Raw genomic sequence first — 19,007 nt, forward strand, 5'->3', positions numbered from 1 at the left:
TTCCCAAACTTCTATATACAAGATTTTTCCAGATAGAAGTGACAGACCAGTACGTCGTGTGCTGAGCTGAGCGAGGGCCAAGAGTGGCTTTGAGCAAGGCCCCTTCTCGCCTCTCCTGCTGACTTTACAACCCAACATCCCACCCACCCTGGAGCCGCCTAACACCCGCCCGGTGGGCTGCTCCCTCTGGGGACGTGGGGCACGGGTTCGGCCTACGCACTGGTTGGCGTCTTTCTCCTCGGGCTCCTCGGAGGCATCCTCACACTCCTTCAGCCTCCAGTCCATGATGTAGCCAATGACAGGGGCGGTGAGCAGGCACAGAAGCTGGAGCACCCCGAAGATGGAGGTGTAGAGGCTCACTGAGGAGACAGAAGGGCCGGGTCACAGAGCGGGGTGGGGGGCCTGCCCGCTGAGGCCTGGCGAGGGGGCTGGGCAGAGTCTGTGACTCCACAAGTCCTTCTGGGTTTTTTTTCCCCCAGGAACCCCACCCCACCCCACCCCTGTCACCATGAGTCATAATGGGGACAACCTCTGAAATCAAAGCCCGAGCAAGGGGCAGGACACCCTATTCTTTCCTCTGCATCCCTCGCCTATTTCCAAAACACAGCTACCAAAGCCCAGTATGTCACAATGACCTTCCCCAGAAGCTCCAGGAGGTCTCTATGACTCTGGAAACCACAAGATGGCCGAGGCCCAGGACGGAGCGAGGCTTCGTGTGTCAGCGGCCGTCCGTGTCCTGCTCCTCAACACACCGAGAAGGCCCCACTCACAGGGGCCCTGACGTAAGGGCTCCGGTCTTCAGACAGCCTTAAAATTATGATGAGATTTCTCAAACAGAAGCTGAAGGCTGGCTGAGGGGGGATGTGCGGAGCTCAGGGGGGCGTCTGGAGTTCAAGGACAGGTGCTTCTCAGTGGGGCAAGCTCTGGCCAGGAGCGGACAGCCTGTGTTCCCTGATGACCCCCTCCCCCCGGCCTCCATGGGCTTACCGGTAGCCATCACTGCACCGAGAAAGCAAAAGTGACAAAGCAGAGAGGAGTGAGGTTAGCAGCAGAAATGTCAAAGGTTGTCACACAGAGAGGGCTGTGGAGGCATCGAGCTCCGGGCCCAGCACCCACACCACTTCCCACGGAGCCCTGACTCTCAGAGTGCCCTGCATGGGTGTCTGTTGACGGTTTCCTGCCTGCTGGGGCCTCGGTCATGTGCGGCTGGGGCCTCGTCACAGATGGGCTGTGAATCAGGCCTGTGGCACTTGTGGGGGGACCGTGATGGGGAAGTGGCGGGGGTGTAGGAGATCCAGCAGCATGAGGGCTGAGGATCCAGCCCACACCCAGCTCGAGCGTCTGACCAGCCAGAGCTGCCAGCCCCCTGATCCCGACGTCCAGATGTCCGTGTGTGCGTGTGGGTGTATGTGTGTGAGCTCTCAGGCACAAGTGCTCAGAGCAGCAGGATGGGGAAAACCAATGCCCTGTCAGCTGTGGACTGAATTTCCTGGCCCAACTTCCTCTACTTCTTGAAACTGACTTTTGAAAGAGGGAAACAGAAGGAAAAAAAAAAATGCCTCTCGGGCAGTAAAAGATTTCTCAGAGAAAGCAAAAGAGAAGGCCATGACTCAGCAGCAGCAGGGAGATTTGCCTTCCAAGGGCCAGTAAGGGCCTTTTCTCTATACTCATCAGGGTCTCTGCCTGTCTGGGCCTCAGGGTTTGTAATAAAGGGCCTTAGGCAGGCTAGATCAGCTCTCCTCAAAGTACAGTGGACAGATTTTAACGAATGTTACATAATAAAAGGGTTCCAGAGGTTGAAATTTAGGGGAATATCATTGAATGAAATGAAGCCAAACAGGGTATTTCTTCTTCCCCCCTTCTTCATGTTTGCTATGAATTTCTGCAAGGGCACATCATAGGGATTTTCCATGTTGCTTCATGTCCGAACACCCATTTTCAGAATGGAACCTGCATTGTCTGTGTCCCTTAGTCTCCTTCCCCTTTTGTTACAGCTGAGTTTCTTATCCTTTTTAGAAACATACAGGACTTCCCTGGTGGTCCAGTGGTAATGAATCCATCTGCCAACACAGGGCAAAAGGGTTTGAACCCTGGCCAGGGAAAATCCCACATGCCACAGGGCAATGAAGTCCATGTGCCACAACCATTGAGTCTGCGCTCTAGAGGCCGTGCTCCACAGCAATAGAAACCACCACAACAAGAAGCCCCTGCATTGCAAGGAAGAGCAGCTACCACTTGCCGCAACTAGAGAATATCCCCATCCGGCAATGAAGACCTAGTGCAGCCAAAAATAAATTTAAAAAGAAAACAACAACAACAAAAACCCTTACATTGCCTGGAGTATCTTCCCATGGAGAAAAACAATTAAGCCAATTCCAAAAGTTGCACACCAATGAGACTGCCAATAAAAAGGATTTACCCAATGTGTTTGTCCTGCTTTCGGATGACTAAAGCTGACTCAGCTCAGGCCCTGAGGAAGTGCCGACTTTCTTTGCAGAATCAAAACCTCTAATCAGCTTGTGTGTTCTTTTGGAAAAGTGGGCAGGTGGGTTATCAGTTCTATTTACCAGAAGTAACAAGCCTGGACCGGATTACATAAGAGGAAGGCTCCACCTGGCCTCGCTTCCCAGTTCAGGGCACAGATCCCGGGAGACCCCGTGTCCAGCCGCAGCGGCCCGGCCCCCACCCCGGTCCCCAGCCTCTCCACGCGCTACCCCTGTGGTTTCCCGGAGGATTCTTGGCATTGGGTTTGACGGATTGTCTTTCAACAAGCTCTCAGGTGGAGTACCGTGTTCTGTGCAGTGTCTTCTCTTATAAACACACACGTCAACTGTCCCCCTCAGGCAACGAAAAACACACCCCACACCCCAAACACACATAGTTATTTCAGTCCTCTCCTCCCTCCTAAACCGGGAAACTCTGGCGGGGACGTGAAAGAACAGTTGGGCCCGGCTGTGATGAAACGGCTCTGACGCACCATCAGGCCCTTGGATTCTGCCATTTCACTGCCCCGCTGGGCCCAGCCGAGCCCCACACCCTCCGGTGGCCAGGCGGTGGACTTGACTCAGGCGGGCAGAAGTGACCACCGCGCGTGGGCTGTGCCCCAGGGCTCGGGGGGCACCTACCTACGGCCTGGTCGCCGCTGACCAGGAACTGGAGGATGTTGTTCATGGCGCCCATGTAGAAGATGAGACGCAGCTGCGTGACGCACATGGTGACCAGGCTGAGCAGCAGGATGGGGCTGAACACGCTGTGCATGAAGGAGGGGGCCGCTGCGGGGAGAACCGGCGGCTCAGGGAGAAGCGGGCAGTACCCCCAGGGCCCATGGCCCACCTACCATTCAGGGCACGCGTGGGGCCGGGAGGCCCCCGTCACCCTCCACCAGATGAGGCAGACGGCTGGGTGCAGGAGGGGGGTCACCCAGCTGTACGAAACACGCTGGGTGAATCCCTCACCTTCTCTGAGCTTCGTCTATAAGGCAGGATGGATGGTGCTGCCTGCCCTTGTGGGATGATGTGGGAATGAAGGGAGGTGGTACCTAGAGAGCCCTCAGGGGGTGCTGGACCCCATCGGGGTCCCCATCTGGACTGGATGCCCTCTCCTTGTCACTAGGCTGTTGATGGCTCAGGGCAGGCTTGGGAGGTGAGGGGCCACGTGCGGCTGGGTACCTGTGGCATCGGGCTGGCACTTGACCTCCAGGTCGACGGTGGACAGGCACAGCTTGTGGCCCTCCTGCAGGGCCGCCTGCTCCTTGGCGCTCCGCATGGAGCTGCCCACGCTGAGGCGGCGTCCCACCGTGGTCACCTGCTTGTAGAACTGCTTCCCTGTGATCTTGTGGTCGAAGCCCAGCCAGCTGAACTTGATCTTCACCCTGGAGGCCACGGGAGAGTGTCTGTCATGCTGCCCAGGCCTCTGGCCGGCATGGAAGTGGGGGCAGACCGCAGGTCCACTTACGTGTAGTCCATGTCCTCTGGCCCTGGGAAGGGCTCCAGGGGCCAATTAAAGAAGCAGTTGAGGAAAACCAGCCCAGAGCAGCCAGCCCAGACCACGAGGATGACAATGAAGGAGGCGCCAAAGTCATAGATGACCTGAGCGGCACAAAGGGGCAGGGGTCGCAGTCAGGGTGGGGCAGTTAGCAGAGAAAAGCTGGAGTGGGCAGGGGGCATCCGGCACTCCTGGTCTCCCTGTGCTGAGCTTCAAGGGGTGGACATGGCCCCTCAGCCTGGATGTCTGCTCACCAGGCACCTGCATTTTAATTATCTCCGCTCGCCCTGGACCACATGCCTGCAGTTTGGACCAAACGTCACCTCCTTGGAGAGGCCTCCCCCAACCACCTATCACTGTCACAGCACCGGCTCACAGTGAACAGTCCTGGCTGAGATTTTTGACTTATGATTCATTTCCTCATCCATTATCAGTCCAGCTCCCTGAAGATAGGAATCTCTAGATTTGTCCACTGATGTTTCCCTAACACCTTGAAGTGTATACACGGTAGGTGCCAAAAAAATACTTGAGGAATGAACAATTCAACGGCTCACTTTGCTCTTCCGTGAAATGGGTCTGACACTGGCATGTACCCTCCTGGTGTTGAGGTGCGGTTCAGTGGATGTGACCCTAGTAGAGGGCCCAGTACAGGGCATGGTAGGTGGGAAGCCTGCCAGACTGTTAGTGTAATTTTTGCCATTTATTTCCAGCCCAAGGGTCCCCAGGGCAGTGGCAGACAGCTGCCCAGCTCCCCAGGGAGGGGACCAGCAGTCAGACACTGAGATGAGGAAGAGGAGGAACCTGAGGGCCCCTCTGCACTCCAGGAACATGAGAATCCCTAACATCCAGGGACAGTGGCCCCAGCCTCTCCGGACGACTCAATGCCCGGGTGGCCGGCCCATGTCTCTGACTCCTCCTCCTGCTCTGTGGCCTCTTCTCCTTGGACCTCAGGAAAGGGAATTTATTGGAGCTGGAGCCACCGCAGAGAAAAGCTGGTTCTGAAGCCCTTTCAGGAACAACAGGATTTAGAGCAGGAACCAGGACTGATGAGCAGTGAGGTGTTTGCTCCATCCTGACTCCGTGTGACTTCCATGGGCTCAGAATCCTGTCTGGGAGGGAAACAGCTGAACCAACTTGGCTGCGAGCAATGCTCTGGCAGTGGGGAGCAACAGCCCAATGACAACAGACCTGGGGATGAGGGGGGGACTGGAGCTGGATTCAGGACGGGGGACACTCTCTCAGCCCCTTTCTTCCCCCCCAGCCCTGAAATGCAAAGGCAGCCTGCAGTCACACCTTGCAGAGATATGCTTGACTTTATCATCCCCACTCTCAGGCCTCCACCCCCACCCTACCCCGCCCCACTCCACCCCACCCCTGGCCCAGCAGGTCTTTTTTCTTACTCCCAGAGGTGCCCAGGTGCATCCTCCCAGGTGTGGGTGGGGGGAAGGGAGGGCCCCAGCGCCCACGGTGACTTCCCTCTTTGGGGAGGGCAGAAGAGTCTTGGGAGAGTCCTCTGCTCAGATGCCAGCACACACCCTCACCTTGACTCCTGGGAAGGTGACCGCCGAGGAGGCATAGGATCCAATCATCAGGGCAATAAATGTGGACCGAAGGTCACCAAACATGTTGGGCAGCTGAAAGACAAGAAGCAAGGGAAACTTCTGCTGAAAGAGGGACAGACAGGATGAAGGAGGAAGGGGAGAGAGCATGACGGCATCCTCGGGCACCTCGTCTCATCTGCTCTCCTCCCTGCATAATTCACGAGGCATCGGTCCAGGGATAATCACTGCTAATTGCACATTTTTTCTTCCTGGACTGTGGGTGATTAAGGAAGAAGGGGAGAGTAATACAGAACTCAGACTGCACGTGCAGACAGGACTTCCTGGCTGGCAAGCGACCCTCCTCTCTGCTCTGGCACAGGCTAGGGCCTTTGGTCTCTGCAGGGTTACAAGGAGATGCCAGCAAGTGAGGCAACCTTCAAAGGGAGCAAGTCTGTTAAAAATAAGAATCTATTTGAGGATGAGAGAATCATTTTATAAATAAGAATATCAGTGTCCCAGAATGACCAGATGTCAGCAAAAGCTGCTTTTGATTTTGAGAAGAGTAGGTCTCTGGAAGGTGCCAATCAGAATTCTACAGTCTCTGGTGTGGATGAGGAGGCTGGTCTGGGAGCCCTGCTTCTCAATTTCTAGGTTCAAGCAGGGCTTTCTCTTCCCGCCTGAAAAGATCAATGGCAAGAAAAGTTCAGGCTTTCTTCCCTGAGAGGCCACTGTTCCCATCTCACAGGAGCTTGCCCTGGGCCCATTTGACATGACTACAAAGCTAAAACCCTCAGTGGGTTCCATACAAATTCAGGCATGGTAAACTATGACCACGAGGTCATGGATTCAGACAGGCACGGGGCGAAGCGCATGTTCCCCTAACTGCAGCCTTCCATGCTCTTGCTAACCTCGGGGGAGCTTGCACCATGTGCTCTGAAGGCTCTCCACCCACACCCACACGGTCCCTGGCACCGACACTCGCTCTCTGGATCTGCCAACCTGTTTTATTGAACTCAGGCTGCTTATACGAACCTAAACTACATCCCCCTCCCCCAAGATGTCTGGAATTATACTGGGGTTTTATCAAACATGGACCACGTGATGGCTGCCTGCAAGTTAATCCATTTGCTGAACACAGGCAGCGTGAATGTATTTACCTACCTGCCCCTCATCATTTCTGCCTGTTTTCACCACAATTAAAAATGAAAAAGGGACATCATCCAAGTGAAAAATGTTTGCACTTCAAAGGACACCATCAAGTAAATGAAAAGATGATGAGACAAAGAGAAAAAATTTTTATGAATCATGTATTGGATAGGGCACCCATATCTGCAATATATAAATAACTCTGACAACTCAGTAACAAAAACACAATCATTTTTAAAATGGGCAAACAGACATTTCTGAATAGATATTTCTCCAAAGAAGCTATATAAATAGCCAATAACCGTTATGAAAAGATACTCAGTATCATTAATCATAGGGAAATGCAAATCAAACCACAATGAGATGCTGCCTCATACCCCCTGTGCATGCTAAGTGGCAAAAATAACAATTTTTTTAAAAAAGAAAACAACAAATGCTGGTGCTGATACAGAGTAATTGGAACCCTCCTACACTACTGGTGAGAATGAAAAATGGTGCAGTCACTTTGCAAAAGAGTCTGGCAGCTCCTCATTTAAACACAAAGCTACCATATGACCCAGACATTTCACTTCTAGAATAAAAACATATGTTCACACAAAAACATGTATGTACATGAATGTTTACAGCAGCATTCTTTATAATATACAAAAAGTGGAGACAACCTTTATGCCCATCAAAAGATGACTGGATGTGCAAACTGTGGTATATCCACACAATGGAATATTACACAGCTACAGAAAAGAATGAAGAACTGATACATGTTACAACATGAATAAACTTTGCAAAATTATGCTGAGTGAAAGACACCAGTGACAAAAGACCACGTAACTGTACGGTTCCATTCATGTGAAATGTCCAGAACAGGCAAATCCCTAGAGACAGAGACTAGACAAGGGTTTGTCTAGGGCTGGGATAGAAGAAGCTGGGAGGGACAGGGAGGAAATGCTAATGGTTCAGAATTGTGATTGGGGTGATATGGTTAATTCTGGTGATGACTGTGTAACTCTATAAATACACTAAAAACCATTGAATTATATAGTTTAGGTGCATTGTATGATAAGTGGATCATGTCTCAGCATCATTGTTAAAGGAAAAAAAAACATGAATAAGAGACTTGAGACATTTTGGGATCCCAGGATTAAAAAGGAGCATGAATAAATTCATAGTGTGCGGCCAACAAAGCCACCTTGTGGCATGAGGCCAGGGTGCCTCTCCAGCTTCACCACACACAAGGAGCTCTTCTTCCAGCCCCCTCTGCCCACTCAGGCTTCTCAGAGAGGGTTGGAGGGAGACAAGGAGCATAAGGAAACTTCCCCAGCAGGAGACAGAGGAAAGGTGACATGCTCTTGGGCACCCAAGCACACCCAGGTTAGCATGAAAGGTGCCCAATTTCACTCTTTGCACACCTGCCTCCCAGGTAGGCTGTGGTTCAGAGGACACCCCTCGGATCCTGGGCTCACGTATTTGGGCTGCGCCCCACTGGCTATTCCACCAAGGCAGCTTCAGGCATCTCCAGGCCCGTATCTGCCCCAAGGAGAATCCAAAGATTAGTTTTGCTTGTGTGGAAGAAGGAAACTGTTCCAGCCTGGAATGCAGGTGAAGAAAGAAGGGATCAAAGATGGCTTAGAGGGATTTCCCTGTCAGCCCTGTGGTTAAGACTCTGTGCTTTCAGCGCAGGGGGCATGGGTTCGATCCCTGATCGGGGAATTAGGATCCCACAGGTAGGGAAGTATGACCAAAGAAACAAAGCACAAAACAGCAGCAGCAGCAACAAAGAGGGCTGAGAACCCGATCAGAAAAGCAGATGGTGGACCACAGCCACTCAGCAGTCAAGCCAGGAAACGCTTCTGTCACGGTAGTCACCTTTGGGTGCAAGGCGTGTTCCAACTTTTTGACAGGGTGAGGGGATACTTCTGAAAAGCAGACAGCTTGCTTACCAGCCCTTTTCCTTCTACCCGAACCCAAGCTAGAGGCCAACAGAACCACAGAACTTGGGGCTAGTGGGCAACTCTGACCTCATTTCCCGGAGTCTGCTCCCCAGACTGCATTTGGGACAGGCAAGATGGGAATCTGGGAGAGGATTCTGACCTTCCATCTGACCCTGGATGAGATCCTCACCCTCATGTCTGAACAAGGGCGGTAGCCTCCCAGCTGCCCTCCTGGCTCCTCTGCCTCTCCCTGCCTGGAACATTCTTTACAACACCCTGAAAATCCTCCCCCTCCTTAATATGTTCTTTTGGTAAGCATTCAGTATACATTCCCAGGGTGCACACAGCCGCAGGGCAAACCACACTATACAGTCTCCTCATGAATGTGTACATCTCATACTTTACCTGAGTTATTTTTTGATTAGGAAAGCAACGCATGTTCATTGTAAAATATCTACAACAAAGTACACATAAAAAAATGAAATAAAAATTCCCCCTGGGGAAAAAAGAATTCCCTTGATATAGCCACATTATCATTTTGGTGTAATTGCCTTCAATCATTTTCCTATAAATACCTATAATTTTTAACCAAACTGGAATCAGATACTACATATTATTTTATAAACTTTTTCTTTTTTTTACTTTGTATATTATAAATACTTCCTAGTTTAGTCCTGTATTCATCTTCAACATAATTTGTAACAACTGTGTGGTATTTCCTTTTCTGAATGGCCTATAATTTATGCAACCATTTCTCTATGTTCTCAGATCCTTTTCGATTTTTATCATAAATAACATTTTTTAATGAGCATGCTTGAAGATAAACATATATGCAAATAGCTATTATTTCCTTAAGGTAAATTCCCAAAAGTAGAATCATTTGGCAAAAGGGAATCCATGTTTTTAAGTTTTTTGTGATACTCTGTGACAAATTGCCTTCCAGAACTTACACCAATTGGAAATTGAAAAACTTACATTTACTAATTGCTAATGACTTTGAACATTTTTTAACCTATAGTTTTTAAAATCAGTCACTTACATTCCTCATTTGTCCTTTCTTCCTAAGAGGAGGTTAATTCGTTCATATTAATTTGGTATAGGCTCTTTATACATGAAAGACCCTCACACACAAAAAAATAAAATAAAGACCCTCACAGTTTGTTCCTATACAGTAGGTATGTTTCCCCAGTTTGTCCTTTAATGTCATAGTTGATGGTAGGGTTTTTCTGACCAATCTAAGTGTTTAAATAGGCAGTCAAAGTATATTTCAGCTTTTAGTGACTACCTAACATTCATGTCAGGGCTTCCCTTGTGGCTCAGTGGTAAAGAATCTGCCTGCCAATGCAGGAGACAGGTTTGATACCAGAGTTGGGAAGCTCCTCTGGAGCAGGCAATGGCAAACCCACTCCAGTATTCTTGCTTGGGAAGTCCCATGAACAGAGAAGCCTGGCAGGCTGCAGTCCATGGGGTTGCAAAAGAATCGGACATGACTTAGAGACTAAACAACGTCTGTGTCAGATGAAATTTCTCTGAAAACAGTATCAAGGATGACCTTGACCAGAGAAAGCTAAAGCATAAACATCCTGGCAGCGGTCAGTGTGTGGTCACAAAACAGCAAACACAGGCGAAGAGAAGTTCTCCCTGGGGGCACTAATTATTTTTCAAATATTAACACTAATTGTGTTTTATCCTTTAAGCCACTTCCTTCCCTTCCTCCCAAAGCTGTCATGCTTGCTAGAGGAAATTTCCCCCATTTACTTTGCCCAGAAGCAGCTTGATCAGAGGATTTTTCCTGATAATTAAGTTATAATATATGACAGCATACATGGTTATGTTAACATATTAAATAATATAGTAGCATTGTTATTATAACAGAAACTATTATTATTCTAAAAACCCTCATAACATCCTTACCAAGGAAGTGCCACTCCTTACCCTCACTTAATGGTTACAAGACTTCAGGATTAGAAAAGTCAAGGGGATGTCCCTGGTGGCCCAGCAGTTTAAGAGTCTGCCTGCCAAATGCAGGGTATACCAGTTCGATCCTTGATTCAGGAAGACTCCACATGCCATGGGGCGACTAAGCCTGCGTGTGCCCCAACAACTGAGCCCTGTCCTAGAGACTGTGCTCCGCAACAGAAGAAGCCACTGCAAGCGTGGGCTCTGCGTGCTGCAACTCGACAAAGCCTGCGCACAGCAACGAAGACCCAGCGCCGCCAAAAATAAATAAAAGCTCTTAAAAGAAATAGTCAAGGGATCCCTAAGCTGGTAAGGGTCAAAACTAGAATTCAAAGCAGGTCATGTTGATGTGCATAGCCACTGGGCTACCCTGTCTCCTGAAAAACACACACGTGGCCCCTAAAGGGTCCACACTTGATTTGGAGGATCAAGGCAGTTACCCTTACCTCTCACACCTCTTTCTGTTCCTTATTAAGCATTCTGTTTGCTCTCCCCACTGGAAATTCCTTACACCCTCTCCAAAGCTCCTTTCAGACCTACCTGCCTCCTCCCTCCCTGACCTCCCCCGGCCGACCTCCCCACAGTCCGGGGCGCACTGTCAGGCGGACCTGCCCTTGACCGCAGACAACTCTTTCATCTTCCCTGGGTCTCCTCCCCCACTGGTCTCCACATCCCCCTCCTCCCTCCCCCCTTCTGCCTCTGCCCGACCTCAGCCGCACATAATGGCCACTCAGAAGCCCTGGTGATGGAGTGAATGGCGGCTGAGGACCGAGCAGAGCGCCTAGTGCCGGCGGGAGGGCCGGGCGGAGGGGGAAGAACCACGACTCCTGCCAAGTAGGAAGTGGCAGCCGAGCTGCAGAGACAGATGCGAGGAAAACACTCAGCAGGGGCGGTTTCCTGACCTTGGTCTCCCAACTGCGCTCGCAGCTTGGGTGTGGGGGGCAGGGCACTGGCCCCCTTCCTGGCTCTGGGGGGCTTCCCACCACCACCACCATTAATGCTGTCGCTGCCCCGGGGTAGGATGGGGGCTGGAGTGGGCTCAGCCAGGCAGAACCCGTCCTCCGAGCCGGCCTCGGAATGCCATCCCTGCGCAAGCCGTGGTGACTCATTCGCTCAGCCCCTGGGCTGCACTGTAAACAGGCCCCGGCTCTGTGACCTTCCCAGAGGGGAAAACAGCAGCTGCAGACGGCCCCTCCCCTGGAGTGCTGGCCTCGGAGCCGGCTACTGGCCGAGAATCGCCAGAAGCCTAGGCTCCAGCAGTGAGGATGGGCGGCCCTCCTTGGAGGACCCTCTTTAAGACGTCTCTCTTCCCAGGAGCCCCCAGGCCAGGCCTGGGGCTTGCTGGCAGGCAGGGACAGAAGAGCCATCTGACACCCGCTTTCCAAATCAGTGATCTCCGGAGCCCACCAGCTAGGGGGGCTCACCCTGGCTCTTGGGGAGATGCCACGGGCCATCCAGGGTGGGGGTGGGGCGCTGGCATTTGGGCCCTCAGGCCCCTTTCAGAGGTGACCCTTGTCCTCAAGTGGCTGATGCACACACCCAAGAGCCCTGTGCAACCTGAACAGGCCAGGATCCAGGTGCCAGTCTGGACAAGTGGACTCAGCATAGCTGGGCTCTTTTCTAACCCTGCACGACTGGCAGCTCCAAGCAGGTGCTGCCAGGTAAAGGCCCTTGTGGTCACCTTTCCGCTTCACTGCTGAAGGGGTGGGGAGGAGGAGCCCCACTTCCCTAGCCACTTTGTTCACTTTCCCAGCCAGGTCCAGCCCTCCCGAGGCCCCAACTACACGTTCAGTCCACCCCTGAACCAGTCACGTGCTGGGGCAACTTCATGGGGTGGAAACCCTCTGATGGGTGGACTTTTCCCCGGGCCAGTGGTGATGGGCTGACGGCTTTGGGCTCTCAGAGCACACAGCAGAAACCCAGAGGCAGAGCTGGCTGGGGGCAGCAGGCGAGTCCTGCTTATCTGGCACGTGGGGGACGTGGGATGCCGTGGGAACCCTCTCCTGGCTATAGAAACAGGTCACCAGAGCAGGAATGCAAAACTCCACACACACCCCTGGAGGGGGCCATCTGTTTCACTGCTATATCCCGAATTCTCTCCCTCCCCTCCTTCCAGGTGTTCGAAGATGGACATTTACTCTGTTCTCTTCAAACTCAGATCCAAACTCCCGTGGGATCATCTCTTCCTCAGGCTCCAAGTAATACTCCCATGAGTCAGATAGGGAAAGCCCACAGAAAAATTTTTTCATTAAGGAGCCTGGCAGCACTTTGCAATCACTTTTCTGGGAGGGTTTCAACAGCTCAGAACTCCCCGTCCCGCCCACGCCGACAGGGGTCAGAGTAATGAAGTGGAAAAGACATGTTCACAATGTTGGCGGCATCCACTCCCATCTCTAAGCAACCCCGGCCCCGGATCGTCGGGTGGTGGCCCCCAGACGCCACCTCAGCCGCCGGCCGCTGTTTTCCTCCAGCCGCTGAAGCGAGTTAAAGACTTGAACAAACGCGAGGCAGTGAGCAAACAGACCTGAGTGTGCTGTCCAGATGCCCACGAGGAGGCTGAGGCTTGGCACCTTGGGGTGTGCCCTGACCCCCGGTGACCTGCACCCTCCCCCTCTGAGGGTGTCGCATCGCCCAGGACCCTCTGAGGCAGGGACCTGGGAAAGCCAGCCCACCTGGCCGGAGAGCCAGCCTCTGCTCATGGGGGTAGTAGGATCACCCATGGGTATGCACACCTCTCCGGCTCTGTAAGCGGAAAAGGTGGTGGGGAAAAGGCATTCTACAAAGTCAGGGCCCCTTTGCTAGCACCAATGGGGATAGCAGTTCACAGTCCCTGGTCATCCTTATTTATACCACAACCCCTTGGGACTCAGAAAGTCCCCCACTTAAGGTTTCCCTGGCAACACAACCCCGCTCCTCCCAGATTCCTAGGTTGTCACGGAGTGATTATCCATGACCCAGAGCTGTTTATTTAGGAAGCTCCTAAAGGCAACCCTGAAGACTCCTTTGTCCCCCAAACGAGAGCACGGCTGGGAGACCCAGCACGGCTGGGAGACCCAAACAGAAAGTGCCATTCTGCTGCTGGCTTGGCACCTCCGGGAGCTGATCCTGACACTTCTGCTTTTTAAAAGGTCTGGGCTGTGTCAGGACTAGATTCAGCTCTGCTCAGCAGAAGCCCCCGCGGCCCCAGAACATGGCCCAAGAGCCACGGCCTGCCCTCACTGACCTGCGTCTCTGGCTCCATTCGAGGTCTGATCTAGAAAGGCTCCTTATCTGAAGCCTTGCGGGACAGAGGACTGCCCAAGGAGGTCCCTCGGGCCAGGGCACAGAGGAGGAAGCCGACGACATGAAAAGTGCTTGAGGAGTCGGGTCACATAACTAGAAGGGAGAGGGTCAGCAAGGGCTGGGGGCGGGGGGGAGCCCCTGGCTTCTGATGGAATCATGACTGAGCAGCTTCTCGGTGCTTCTAGACCTGAAGCTGTCAGACTTTCCCTGCCGAGGGCCAGAGAAACTGCAGGTTTTGCAGGCCATGTGGTCTCCATGCAGTGAGGCTGTCACTGCCATTCCCTCTGCTGCCATCAGTACAAAAGAATCAAGTGGGAGCGGTTCTGTGCCGATAAAACTGTGTGCACAGAAGCCTGCAGTGGTCTGGATGTGGCCTGCGGGCAGCAGTCTGCTGACCTCTGCTCCAGACCCAAGAATGGGAGCCTTAGAGGGACAAGCCACCAGGCTATCTTAAAACAGATGCCTGCTAACCAAATGCTCCAGGTGATGATCAGATGGTTTTCTTGTCTGGTCACCGTCTGGCCTGTGCAGCCTTAACCTCCCTGTGGGAGAGCAAGGAGTTGAGAGAAACACTCCCACTACAGTGCGTTCAGCTTCACACAGACCTACTAGAAGCGGGTGAAAGCCACAGACTCTCCCCTAGAAAAACGCACCTTCCCTGGGCACACACATGTGCAATTTGCTTTTGGAGAATTTGAAAGAAATGCCCAGCCCTTTCAAAGCTTATTCATGGACCACATAGGGGCCTAAAAAACTTAGGGTAAGACCACTGTTCACTCAGATAGAGAACTATTTTGTGTGTGTGTGTATGAAAGAGGGCTTACAAAACACAATTAAAAAAAAAAAAAAGGAGAAACAACCCTGTAGAAAAAGACAAAAGACACAAAGGAGCAATCCCAGAAGAAATACAAGTGATCGTCAAAAGGAGGTGGAGAGATGCCCCATCTCACTAATAATTAAAGAAAGAAATTTTTAATAGTCACATAATATTTTTCACCAGATTGGATGGGCTAATGTTTACAAGAATCTGGACAGGGTGTTGGAAGGGGTGTGGAAGAAAACTTCTCAGATATGGTGGAAGGCCAGCATCTGTGTATACCCTTTTGGGAAGACCATTTGACAGTCTACATTAAAATTTAAAACATGCTGAACTTGGGGCCTGGAATTTATTTTATCGAAATACATGTACAGAGATGTTCACTTCGGCAGAATCATAAATCAGAAAAATTGGAAACCAACCCAAAAGTCCATTAGCAGGAAACTGGTTAAATAAATCATGGCAATCTATATTGGAGAATCACATGGAACTGTCTAATTATGAAGCCCATCTCTATAGAATTTAAAATAATAAGGTAGATTTCTAAGGACTGGTAGGAAAAGACATAAGAGATACATTGTCAAGTGAAAAAGGCAAGTTGTAACAGTGTTTCTTTTGAAAAGAACTTCAGTATATGTAGATTCCTTTTTTAAAACTAAAGAGTTACATTTTAAACTGATGAAGTTAGGCTTATAGGATTTTACAATTCACATTGTACATTTTTCAAACAGTTGACTTTTTAAAATCAAACCTTTTTGTTTTATAATCATTAAGAAGAAAAGAAAACAAAAAGAATCCTTATGACCCTCCTAGCCACCCCAAAAGGATTTGTGGACCACAACTATGATCTTATTTTGAAGACTTCCCTAAAGGGGATTCATGGTGAGGAGGTTTTTAATCTGTTTTGGGCTTATAACAATAGAGCATCTTTCTGTATTTCAGAGCATATACTCAAGTTCAAGGACCATCTCTTTCTTTTATCCTGAAATTCAGAACTGCCATGACACAGACAGTGTGGCTCAAATAATGGGGGTGATGCCAGATTTTCAAAGAGTTGGTCATGTTTATGCTGTCAAAGAACAAACAGAACTGTGGCTCCTGCTTCGCAGTGGACACAGCTGAACGGAATCGGTGTGTTTGACAGTTCTAACATGCTTTGTACAGCTTCAACATGTGTCTTCCCCCAGGAATTTGAGAGGGTGGGAGATACATCCATTAAAAAAAAAAAAAAATCTATCTGGTTGGGACTTCCCTAGTGGTCCAAGGACTAAGACTCCTTGCTCCCAAAGCAGGGGGCCTGGGTTTGATTCCTGGTCAGGGAACTACATCCCATATTCTGCAACAAAGACCTGGTGCAGCCAAAGAAATAAATAATCTACCTGATTAAAAAATAAATAAAAATGCACAAAAGAGTACAAAGTCAATCTTCTTCACACTACCAGGGCAAGGCAACCAGAGACCCTGGATATTTGAGTCCCCCACGCTGGAGCACACCATGTATGCAGTCCTGGGCAGTGCCTCTCTCAACCTAACACAGACTCCACTGACTGCTCCATTTCCACGGACTTAGGCCCTGGTAGTTCACCCTTCCCACCTGGATAAAGTTAATAAATTGAGAAGCACAGGAAGGCTGAGAAGAGGAATTGGGCCCAACCGGGCCTCTGGCTCACAGCCTGCAGGCTAGGGGTCACAGGAATGTCAGTACCTCCTCAAGTTCCTTAGAGGAAGGCCAGCAAGGCTCCAGGGCTCCCTCAAAGCTAAACGAGGGCCCTTCAGCAGCCTGATGCCTGACTCATTACTGGAAAGAGAAAGCAGAAGCCAATGCACTGCAAATAAACAGGGCTGGGAGGCACTGTGTCATTAAAAACTTTCTCGAGGGGAAACTAAGGCAGGCGAGACTTTCCTGTTGGACAGAGAAATCTTTCGGGAAGCCTCGCATTCTCACTTCTTTCCCAGGGGCCAGCTCTGAAAGGCACACCTGCCTGACCAGGTGAACCTGCAGACAACTCCCTCTTCCTTCTGGGGAAAGAGTCTTTGGACTTTTTTGGACTTTCTTTCAACCTGGATCTTCAGGCAGTCTCATTCACTTCCAAAAGAAGCCCATTCTATGGTGTTCTGGGGCTACCATAAGAGAGTGCTCGGCATCCCAAGAAAGGATCTCCCTCCCTTGGGAGAAGGGCTCCTTGTGCCTTGGCATTTAGGAAACCACGCAGGGCTTTGCTGGTGGCTCAGGAGTAAAGAATCTGCCTGCCAATGCAGGAGACACAGGTTCGATCCCTGATCCGGGAAGATTCCCACGTGTGACTGGGCCTGTGTGCCACAACTATTGAGCCTGTGCTTAGAGCCCCGGGGGCCACAACTAGAGGCCACATGCCACAATTACTGAAGCCTCTGCAACCTAGAGCCCGTGCCCTGCAACAAGAGAAACCAATGCAATGAGAAGCCCAAGCACTGCAACTAGAGAGTGGCCCTGGCTCACTGCAACAAGACAAAAGTCTCAGTGGCAATGAAGACCCAGCACAGCCAAAAATAAAACAAATAAATAAAAATTATTTTTAAAAAAAGAAAGAAAGAAAACCAAGCAGAGGGCCAGGCTCTGTGATTCCCCAGAGTTTTTCATTCAGTTCTGAACAAAGCAACAGTTAGAGGCAGGGTGATTCCAAGAGAGGTTTGTTTTTAAGTTTCACTGTTAGCCAGAGCTGCCATAGAAAATAAGAGAAAAGAAAGCAGGTGGCAGGTTATTTTTCTCCCACACAGCTACTAAGCTGGTTTCCTCGGCGCCTGAGTCAAGGTGAGGAAGCAGGAGACAGGCTGCTCTGAGGCTGACTCTGCTGCCTTCCAGCCTGCCTGCAGGACTTCCCCAACTTGGGAGCCGGAAATAGGCTTTGCTGCCACAACTTCACCAACAACAACCCTCTACTGCTTGGGATACCCCAGCAGACGCAGGTGAATGGAAGGCAAGCAAATTAGAGTCAATAAAAGCTGCCTCAGATTTGCAAAAAGATGACTGAACTAGAAAGTGAAAGTGTCAGTTGCTCAGTCATGTCCATCTCTTTGTGACCCTATGGACTGTAGCTCTCCAGGCTCCTCTGTCCTTGGGGATTCTCCAGGCAAGAACACTGGAATGAGTTGCCATGCCCTTCTCCGGGGAATCTTCCCAACCCTGGGATTGAACCCAGGTCTCCTGCAATGCAGGCAGATTCTTTACCATCTGAGCCATAAAGGGATGTCTACAGAGATCTTCTCAAAAAAACTGGTACTGGGCCTTCTCTGATAGTGCAGTGGCTGAGACTGTGCTCCCAGTGCAGGGGGCCTGGGTTCCATCCCTGGTCAGGGAACTAGATTCCCACATGCCACAACTAAGACCCAGCAGAGCCAAATAAATATCTTTTTAAAAAATGGTACTTACTGTTAATGAGGTAAAAGTCATGCACATCCCACCAAAGCCATTCAGAGCCAGGGCAATGAAGATGAGCACAGAGAGAGCTGGAAGGAAGCAGAAGGCTGGTAAGAGGGGAACCACACCTGAGCCTCAGGGAGGCCGGGGCCCGACCCACTGCTGCCGAGGAGCTTGCTCTGAGCAAATGCTGCTAGTGATGACAAGTCATCAGGCATTAGTGCCGGACACCTGGAGAGCTGGCCCAGCCTTGGCCTCATCCTCCTTTGGCCTATTTTATGGAGTTTGGGCTCTTGCAAAAGGTGTATCCCCATCCCCCTTTCTTCACTAACCTTACCCACAAGTGGTGGTGTAGTCGCTAAGTCATGTCTGACTCTTGCAACCCCATGGACTGTAGCCTGCCAGGCTCCTCTGTCCATGGGATTTCCCAGGCAAGAATACTGGAGTGGGTTGCCATTTCCTTCTCCAGGGGATCTTCCCGACCCAGAAATCAAACCCAGGTTTCCTGCATTGCAGGCAGATTCTTTACCAACTGAGCTACGAGGGAAGCCCTTTACTCACAAGGGAGACGTCTAAAAAAGCTGTTCGCTGAAACCAAAAATACAGGTACCTCCAAATCAGGAGAGGAGCCTAGATAAGAGTCTAGTGAAACATGGGACTCCCCCTGTGGTTAAAACTCTGCACTTCCAATGCAGGAGGCACAAGTTCAATCCCTGGTTGGGGAAATACGATCCTACATGTTGTGCAGTGCAGCCAAAAAATCCTCAAGATTTTGGTGAAAGTCAAGCCCTATTTTAGTGTTGGTTCCAAAAGTCCTTGCAGCATCAGCTCCACCTGAGCAGAGTTAGGGACAAGGTGGTTTCTGAGCCATCTTAAAGTGCAGGCCTGGGCTGCTCTGAGCGGTTCAGCTCACGACCTCTGCACACACTCCTGCAGCTGGCCTGGTTCTCAAG

General features: G+C 50.9%; 1 protein-coding gene across 5 annotated transcripts in view; it reads right to left on the reverse strand.

Annotated features, from left to right (window-relative positions):
• SLC43A2 (solute carrier family 43 member 2) overlaps positions 1–19,007 on the reverse strand; it is a 43,084-nt gene that overhangs the window by 12,352 nt on the left and 11,725 nt on the right. For 4 of the 5 annotated variants that reach the window (XM_070478834.1, XM_070478835.1, XM_020909817.2 and 1 more), the window contains exons 5-11: positions 18,067–18,143; positions 5,526–5,618; positions 3,955–4,088; positions 3,669–3,871; positions 3,126–3,272; positions 988–999; positions 221–359 (exon numbers count right to left, since the gene is read on the reverse strand). In XM_070478834.1, coding sequence (XP_070334935.1) covers positions 221–359; positions 988–999; positions 3,126–3,272; positions 3,669–3,871; positions 3,955–4,088; positions 5,526–5,618; positions 18,067–18,143 — 805 coding nt within the window. The remainder of the gene's footprint in view (positions 1–220; positions 360–987; positions 1,000–3,125; positions 3,273–3,668; positions 3,872–3,954; positions 4,089–5,525; positions 5,619–18,066; positions 18,144–19,007) is intronic. The other variant, XM_020909818.2, reaches the window with a different exon arrangement.

The sequence above is a fragment of the Odocoileus virginianus genome, chromosome 17, assembly GCF_023699985.2.
Source record: "Odocoileus virginianus isolate 20LAN1187 ecotype Illinois chromosome 17, Ovbor_1.2, whole genome shotgun sequence".
NCBI lineage: Eukaryota > Metazoa > Chordata > Mammalia > Artiodactyla > Cervidae > Odocoileus > Odocoileus virginianus.